Consider the following 9446-nt stretch of genomic DNA (forward strand, 5'->3'; position numbering starts at 1 on the left):
ATATATATAAAGAAAGAAAAAACAAATAGTCACAGAGTAGCTGACTGACAGTTGACTGACAGAATCCTTAGTCAGATACAGCCCTAGTTGTAAATAGTGTGTGGTATAATAGAAATTTTGAGCACAGAAATGTATTTTTTTCTTGGGGCAGCGTCCCTAGATGTAACCCCTCTGTAATCATCAACATTTTGGGTAGTAACTGTAATGTAATTACATATTTTTTCTCAGTAACTGATTACAATTACATTTATTCTGATAATTATAACTTACTCAACACTGTTAATCAATATATACAGTATTGTTCAAAATAATAGCAGTACAATGTGACTAACCAGAATAATCCAGGTTTTTAATATATTTTTTATTGCTACATGGCAAACAAGTTACCAGTAGGTGCAGTAGATTCTCAGAAAGCAAACAAGACCCAGCATTCATGATATGCACGCTCTTAAGGCTGTGCAATTGGGCAATTAGTTGAAAGGGGTGTGTTCAAAAAAATAGCAGTGTCTGCCGTTGACTGTACAAACACAAAACTATGTTGTACAAACGTTTTTGTTTCTAGGATTTAGCAATCCTGTGAATCACTAAACTAATATTTAGTTGTATGACCACAGTTTGTTATAACTGCTTCACATCTGTGTGGCATGGAGTCAACCAACTTGTGGCACCTTTCAGCTGTTATTACACTCCATGATTCTTTAACAACATTCCACAATTCATTTACATTTCTTGGTTTTGCTTCAGAAACAGCATTTTTGATATCCCCCCACAAGTTCTCGATTGGATTAAAGTCCGGGGATTGGGCTGGCCACTCCATAACATTAATTTTGTTGGTTTGGAACCAAGACTTTGCTCGTTTACTAGTGTGTTTGGGGTCATTGTCTTGTTGAAACAACCATTTCAAGGGCATGTCCTCTTCAGCATAAGGCAACATGACCTCTTCAAGTATTTTGACATATGCAAACTGATCCATGATCCCTGGTATGCGATAAATAGGCCCAACACCATAGTAGGAGAAACATGCCCATATCATGATGCTTGCACCACCATGCTTCACTGTCTTCACTGTGTACTGTGGCTTGAATTCAGAGTTTGAGGGTTGTCTCACAAACTGTCTGTGGCCCTTGGACCCAAAAAGAACAATTTTACTCTCATCAGTCCACAAAATGTTCCTCCATTTCTCTTTAGGCCAGTTGATGTGTTCTTTGGCAAATTGTAACCTCTTCTGCACGTGCCTTTTTTTTAACAGAGGGACTTTGCGGGGGATTCTTGAAAATAGATTAGCTTCACACAGACGTCTTCTAACTGTCACAGTACTTACAGGTAACTCCAGACTGTCTTTGATCATCCTGGAGCTGATCATTGGCTGGGCCTTTGCCATTCTGGTTATTCTTCGATCCATTTTGATGGTTGTCTTCCGTTTTCTTCCACGTCTCTCTGGTTTTGCTCTCCATTTTAAGACATTGGAGATCATTTTAGCTGAACAGCCTATAACTTTTTGCACCTCTTTATAGGTTTTCCCCTCTCCAATCAACTTTTTAATCAAAGTACGCTGTTCTTCTGAACAATGTCTTGAACGACCCATTTTCCTCATGCTTTCAAATGCATGTTCAACAAGTGCTGGCTTCATCCTTAAATAGGGGCCACCTGATTCACACCTGTTATTTCACAAAATTGATGACCTCACTGATTGAATGCCACACTGCTATTTTTTTGAACACACCCCTTTCAACTAATTGCCCAATTGCACAGCCTTAAGAGCGTGCATATCATGAATGCTGGGTCTTGTTTGCTTTCTGAGAATCTACTGCACCTACTGGTAACTTGTTTGCCATGTAGCAATAAAAATATACTAAAAACCTGGATTATTCTGGTTAGTCACATTGTACTGCTATTATTTTGAACAATACTGTACATGTAAAATCAATTCCCAATTATTCACACTAAAAGTCCGTCCATCTGATTTCCCAAGTAATCCTTTTTTGGAGTCAGAAATCACAAATATTTTATTGTTTTTAGCATGTTTATTGTTATTTTTCTAATAATTAAAAAAAAGACAAAGGTATTTAAAGATATATCAGAAATGCCTCTTAAATACCAATGTACATATATGATTGACACCTGAGCAAAATGAATTTGATCTTGCTCTAGGCTGTAATTATTTTGGTGTAATGACTACAGTCAGGATTGTAAGATCTCATGATAACTACTGGTCCAGAGAACTTTCTTCCCATACACTATCATTAAAAGAGGAACGGCTGTAAAACACTGATACGACTCTATTATCACACCTTCAACCATTAGGTCCAATAAAAAGTCTTACAGAAGCCATATCATTAAATTAATTCTGCCTGAGAAGGACTCTAATGCGCCATGGGTCATAAAACCAAGAAATCTGAAGAGGCCTGAAAGACTTTTTTGGTCTATCTATCATACAAATTGGAATTAATGTGTTGCCATCACCATCATTAAATATGGTATCCCTTTTTTAATATATACATGCTGATAACTGTAGTTCACAAATAAGGATAGACAGTGTGTTGTTAGCACTGGCTGTGGCTCAGGAAGAAGAGCAGGTCCTCTCCAAAAATGGAAGGCTGCCAGTTCAATTCTTGGCTTATACAGTCTATATCTTGAGGAAAACACTGAATCCGAAGTTGCTCCCGGTGGCTACTGCATCTGTGTATACACCGATCAGCTATAACGTTATGACCACTGACAGGTGAAGTGATTATCTTGTTACCGTGGCAACTATCTGTATGTGGGGTATATTAGGCAGCAAGTGAACATTCAGTTCTAACAATTGATGTGGAAGCAGGAAAAACAGGCAAGCATAAGGATCTGAGTGACCCTGCCAAGGGTCAAACTGTGATGGTGAGACAACTTGGTCAGAGCATCTCCCACACTGCAGGTCTTGGTGGGTGTTCTTGGTCTGCAGTGGTTAGTGCCTACCAACAGTGGTCTAAGGAAGGACAAAGAGTAAATTGGCAACATAGATGCCCAAGGCTCACTGATGATGAGGTTGACCTGTTGAATCTGTCTAAAATAGTATCTCTAACTTGTTGTCACAACCAGTTTTCACTTCCTTTTACATACTGTATGCTCTTCCTGACAGTATAATTATGGAAGCAAACTGATTCACAGAATATGCACAGTGAGCTGCAGAGTGGCATGAGTGGCAGCCAACTACCACATTGACTGCTGTGTACACAGTATTATGCTGGTGGTCATAATGTTATGGCTGACCAGTGTGTTTGGGAGTGCAAATGGATGAATGGGCAAAAAAGTGTGAAAGCACTCTGAGTGTGCTTCAATGCATATAAAAGTGCTATACAAATATTAGTTCAATTACTATAGCGGCATTGTGCTTGGAATATGACTTAAACTATTATTTGCTTAGATACTTGATTAGCCAGTAGACTTTTCTGTCAACAGCACATAAGTAGCTAATTTGCTAAAGCTGCAAGTTTGCTAGCAGTTTCCTGTATGGATGTTTGTTTAGTAGTTCATTCAGAAGCCCATGCATAGGACAAGATGTGCCTATATTTAACCATTCATTTGCACAGGATTTAACATAAATATTGACAGGGTTTGTCACATTTCGTTTACAAGCGTATCTGATGTGGTAATCATAGTATTAAAGAGTATCCAATTTAAAAAAGAATGTGGAAGTATTCTGGAGCAATAGATTCATGGATTCTACATGTGTTAATGGTTTATGAGGGATTATTAGGTGTATCCATCGTTCTAATTGTGCTGAGATCTCAAATCACAAAAAACAGCCCAAAGTGGTGATGGGTGAGGTCAAAGTTGAAACAGGCTTGAAACTTTAAACCAGAGAGCCCAAAAGAACCGTGCCCATTGACTAACTGATTGGTGAACAAATCATTACAACAGTGGTCTCTGGAATTTAGCATTGGTCCAGGGCTCAAGGATTGTTGGGCTCATTCAGAATTCTTGAATTTGTATGGAATATGTGGGGTTTTGAAAATGACAAAGTTCTTGATTGTGTCCAGGTTTGTGTCTGATGATACTCTATCATTACTCCCTACATAGTAACCACACTTGATTGGGCACTCTGTATATAGGATTTCTGGTACTTAGAATAATCATCATTTTGTGCCTTCACTTACAGGTGCAAAGTTAAATGCAAATTTTATGCTTAACACTCCATACACATGTCCAGGGTTGTAGTTGAGAATGTTTCTGGGTTTTAGAGTTTTGGACGCAGGGATCCAACCACAGGTTTGTCTGAGCAGAACTCTTTCCACCAAGAGGGACGCTCCAGCACCTGGCTGCCCTGCATCACTGTCGACCACAGGTTCTTGTAAAGCTATGTGGAGGAGAAACAAGGAGATGAGTCAGAAAGAACATTTAAATTTTTTGTTTTTTTTTAAAGGTCCTTACCCATTTCAGATTATTTGTTTTTTCTCAACTATTCCACTCTTGATACACCTATAAAAATACAATGGATCTTTTGGTCAGTATGTAAGCATTTAGTTGTCTGGCACTACATCTGAGATCAGACTCAGGGCAGCTGAAGAAACCCAAGCGCACACATGGAGTTCTGCTCAGCTGATAGCACACCCAAGAGAGTCCTGTATGGCCCCAGTGTGCTTGTCCAGTTTAGAGGACTCTTGGCCAGTCTGTCCTCCTCCACCTGTCAGAGTCTCTCTTCTGTGTTTTTGTTGACTCAGATTTGAGAACAAACCATGTTTTTAATTTGTCAGTTGTGCATCCTTCTCCTTATACAAATCAAATCAAATTTTATTTGTATAGCACCAAATCACAACAAAAGTCATCTCAGGACACTTTACAGAGTAAGGTCTAGAGCTTACTGTTATCACTATTATTAGAGGAAAACCCAACAAATCCCCCTTGAGCAAGCACTTGGCGACAGTGGGGAGGAAAAATTCCCTTTAATGGAAGAAACCTCTGACAGACCCCGGCTCTTGGTGGGCGGCCTTCTGTCTCGACCGGTTGGGGTGGGTGGATAGAGAGAAAAGGAAAGAACAGTAACAAGACACAACAAACAATCAAACATGAGGCAGGTTGATGTGGCCGGTGACTGCTCATCAGAGATGTACAGCTCCAGAGCCAGGGCAACCTGTAGAAAGGTAGAGGGAGAGAGAGAGAGAGAGGACACACTACGAGAGAGAGGAGACACAAAGTTACTGACATGTAATGCTGGCATATAGATGCGAGATGAGGCGAGGAGAGGAGAGAAACTCAGAGCATGGGACCCCCCAGCAGTCTAGGCCTATAGCAGCATAACTAAGGGAAGGCTCAGGGCCACCTGATCCAGCCCTAACTATAAGCTTTATCAAAAGGGAAAGTCTTAAGTCTAATCTTAAAGGTAGAGAGGGTGTCCGCCTCTTGAACTGAGACTGGGAGTTGGTTCCATAGGAGAGGAGCTTGATAACTAAAGTTTCTGCCTCCTATTCTACTTCTGTAGACTCTAGGAACCACAAGTAAACTCTGAAAGCAAAGTGCTCTTATACAGTGTTCACTGAATGAGTAACACTATCCCACGCATCTTTTTGTTTTATTTTATATCCACTACTGATGCTACTATAAATGGCAGCTCATTCGCCGTTCTCCACTTCATAACTACTCAAGTTTTTCTTTGGTTTAAAGCATGTTGCTCCATGGTCTTTAGCTTTCTGTGTTAGATGTGTGCACCTGTCCATGCAGTCTCATGTTCTTTTATGGTCATTGGTGGGGAGTTAACCTATTCTAATTAGGAATGACTGGCATGTGCTTTCAACTTAGGAACACATGGGATTCATCATTATAAGAACACAGGTGTGAACAATTCTGCAGTTTAACAACGTGTTCACAAATTAGACAAACTTTTCTTAGGATGTTTCTTAAGAACAACTTTTGAACAAATTTAAGTAAACACTTAGAAAGATGTTGGTGAATGAGAACCATTGTGAATAAGTAGCCATTTGTCACAGATTGAATGTTATAGCCATAACCAAGGCCTAATCTCCATGGGGGACAGGTTCCACCAAAAATATGAAAAATGGACATTTGTCGTCCATGACCCCTACTGGAGACGACACTCTAGTTTAACAGTCTGGATGATCTGAGTTTGGTTCTGTCACTTGTCTGTTTTCAGCACTAAACTATGTGACTGGACAAAACACACAACCACTCACAGGTGCCAAAAGCACATAGGAGCGCACATTGTTTAAGTCCATATTGTCAATTAATCACCAGACCTTAAAGTTTATTATCACAATTTAGAGCATTCCATTTTGCAGGACATGCACTTTACTGATGATTGGATCTTCAAGTGTTCACAATAATGCAACATTATGAATTTTAACCAGATTACGTTAGTAGGCCTATTCTTTTTCCTTTCTTGAAGAAAAAAAAAAGTGGTGGAACGTCGTTCTGGTGCATTCTGGCAGCACTACACCTATGCTTAATATGTCTCTTTAGCTTTGTCGATGTTACATTATCAATAAAATGTTCCCAGCCAGTGTATTTTTCCACTAAAGCATCAGATCTTCCAGCACACGACTCTCACAAGTCTTGGTTAAGAAAGAGCAAAACTGAAAAATGACACCATAGCAAATTTCAAGATGGAGTCAAACTTTATGTTCTGTCAGTAGGAAAATGCAGCCTTTCATTCATTTACAAATTATGTTGCATTGGACTACATTCCAACAGTCAAGTGCAATCCTTATAAAACATATCTGCATTTGCTGTTTAGTAGCATAGGAAATTTGTAAGAGGCAAGGTGACTGAACAAGTAGGCTATAATCTAGTAATCTGAATGTTATCTTCTTCATTCTAGCATACTTTACTATTTATTATTTCTTAACTTATGCATGTTAACCATGTTTAATAGATCTTTGGCTAGAAATGTGAAAACCAGTCTAACAATTATCTGGCACAGTATCTGTATGATGAGGATTATGAATGGACAATTTTACTGTGTAAACTAAAACATGACTCTGCAGGGTGAATACAGTATTTCAGGCAGTCACGCTGTGGTTTGTCTTTTTGACATGCTTTTAGAAGGTTGCCAGCAACTGCAGGCCCGCTACGCACCAGCTGTAAGTCGTTCAGGCGGAAAGCGCAATTCTGGGTGGCTGCATTTGTACATATGGACATGTCAATATTGTAATAAGACCAACTTGAGAAATCCTGAACCCATTCTTTAATGTCCAATCTGTGATTCAACAAATTAAAAAATAAAAATACTGAGACATAATTGGTGTTTGAACGTCTTACCTGTCCATCAGCATTACCAATTGGTGAGTTGAGAATGAAATCAGGGGGTGCGAAAACATCTACCAGTGCTACTGCATCATCTTTCAGCTGGAGGAGAGATATGAGACAAAGCAGATCAAGTTAATCTTATATCTGGGGTCATACTGTACATGTACAAGTAACTGAATTACAATGTTTACTTATGACAAGAAAAATATTTGTTTGGATTAGGAAAATGACAGGCACACAGGACAACAGAAAAAGACATTCCTGTACCTGGGAGCAGAGAGTGAGAATGGCCATCTGAACCAACTCTGCTGCCTTCCTTCCACTCATGAAATTACCTGCAAAGGAATAGTGCGATGTTACAAATATGAACATGGGATATGTCAAAAAAAATGCCTTTTTACAGTACATACCCTGGTACAGTGTGACCATGTGGCTGCTGATGCTCCACAGTCCATACAAGGCACACAGCTTGCTAAGTACTGGTCTTAGACCAGCTGGTGTGTCGTGATCCGTAGTTAGCTCATGAAACCTCTGGAGGCAACTGTGTTCGATGTAGGCAATGGCCAGGGAACGGCAGTAGTAAACCTGAAGACAAGGTACACGGGGAACGTGCAGCATATCTTTTATTTTAGTTAAACTCAGGTGAAGAGACAAACCAGTGGAACATCAACCCCCTATCAAGCCACACAGTTAATTCCAACTGTGTATGTCATGGTTAAGTGGTGCTCTTTGTTTATACCGTTTATAAAACAGACCCAATCCCAGCTAAAATTAGGGGAGAGGCCGGGTGCACCCTGGGCAGATTGCAGTATATCACTGGGTTGTGAAGAGTTTGGCATTCATGATGGGCTGGGTGAAGCACAGAGCAAGCAGGGAGAGGGAGGGCTGGGTGGAATGGAGGCGCTTGATTCTAGAGTCTCCTGCACCTGCTAGCTTAGTTTTTAAGTAATACAAACTTTAGCTTTAACTAAGTAGTGGATAACACTGCTACCTACACTGCAGTCTTTGGACTGTGGCAGGAGGCTGGAGTAGCCAGAGGAAACCTACACAGGCACATGGAGAACATGCAAACTCTACCCAGAAAGGCCCCAGGTGGTATGAGGCAATAGCACTAACCCTTACACCACTGTGCTGCCCTGTATATAAATTGGGTGTCCAAATTACATATTGTATTTTTAAGACATATAATGATAAAAATATTTGTTATTTGCCGACACTTTTCAAAACACCCAAGGACACCTTAAAGACAACAAAGGAATTAAAGCAAACAAAAAATGAAAAGAAACACCAAATACACAATAACAAAAGTTAAAAACAACATATGGCATGGACACAATGACAAGAGTACAATTGAATTATTATGAAAAATCAAAAGAGTGCAACTGATGGATGTGTAGCTGTAGCTGAGTTCCAATTTCTTAGTGCAGCTGATGAGGATTGTAAATAAGGGGAAAGGATGGGAGGATAGAGAAGGTCAGAAAAGCATTATGAAATGCAACATCTTTGAATGAATCTGAATGGTAAATGATATCAAAACATTTAAATGGCTGAGAAGACAGGCAGAGGGCTTATAGTGGGATCTACATTAAGTCGCTGCCAAGTACAACAGTTGGCCCCTCCCCTGGATCAATTTGCCTTGGGAGACCCTACCAGGGGCTAATACCCCACACAACACAGCTCCCAGGATCATTGGAACACACAAACCTCTCCACCATGTTAAGGTGGTGATTCAAGGAGAGAATAATAAACATGAGAATACCAAAATATTTGCGATTCCAACAATTTTCTGGGAGAAGTGGTGCCTTATCTGACAGAAATGCAGGAGCGCCAAATTTTTTGTCCATGACTTTATGCAAATGAAGAATTTCATTGTGCAGGGAAACACGTTTCCATACTGTGCACATGACAGTAAACACTTTGAATCTTGAATGTGGTTTTTGTCTTGGGTTGTCTGTGGTTTTCACTATGGGTTGATCTGAGAGTAACATAAAATCTTTCATGTCAGGAGAGTGATCTGCCTGGCACCACTAAAAGTTAAAAGTGGACAAACTTAAAGCTGTTGAACTGTTATAGTATGGTATGTCAGGGTGCCTTACCTGGCTGTTGTTACGAGCCTCAAACTCATCCTTGCCTGAGGCCCTCTGCTGCTCCAGCCTTTTGTGACTCTCTTCGAGCAGGAAACACACCAGCCACTTATAGGCTGCCAGGCG

The 9446-nt window shown here is 40.1% G+C and overlaps 1 protein-coding gene across 1 annotated transcript in view; it reads right to left on the reverse strand.

Moving 5' to 3' along the window:
- Window positions 1-2904: 2904 nt before the first annotated feature.
- acox3 (acyl-CoA oxidase 3, pristanoyl) overlaps window positions 2905-9446 on the reverse strand; it is a 33420-nt gene continuing 26878 nt past the window's right edge. The window contains exons 15-19 of the mRNA XM_020594984.1: window positions 9333-9446; window positions 7647-7821; window positions 7504-7571; window positions 7249-7335; window positions 2905-4333 (exon numbers count right to left, since the gene is read on the reverse strand). The exon at window positions 9333-9446 is cut by the window's right edge and continues 4 nt beyond it. Of these exons, the coding sequence (XP_020450640.1) occupies window positions 4214-4333; window positions 7249-7335; window positions 7504-7571; window positions 7647-7821; window positions 9333-9446 (564 nt within the window). The 3' untranslated portion in view covers window positions 2905-4213. The remainder of the gene's footprint in view (window positions 4334-7248; window positions 7336-7503; window positions 7572-7646; window positions 7822-9332) is intronic.

This window comes from Monopterus albus, unplaced genomic scaffold, assembly GCF_001952655.1.
Source record: "Monopterus albus unplaced genomic scaffold, M_albus_1.0 scaffold25.1, whole genome shotgun sequence".
Taxonomy (NCBI): domain Eukaryota; kingdom Metazoa; phylum Chordata; class Actinopteri; order Synbranchiformes; family Synbranchidae; genus Monopterus; species Monopterus albus.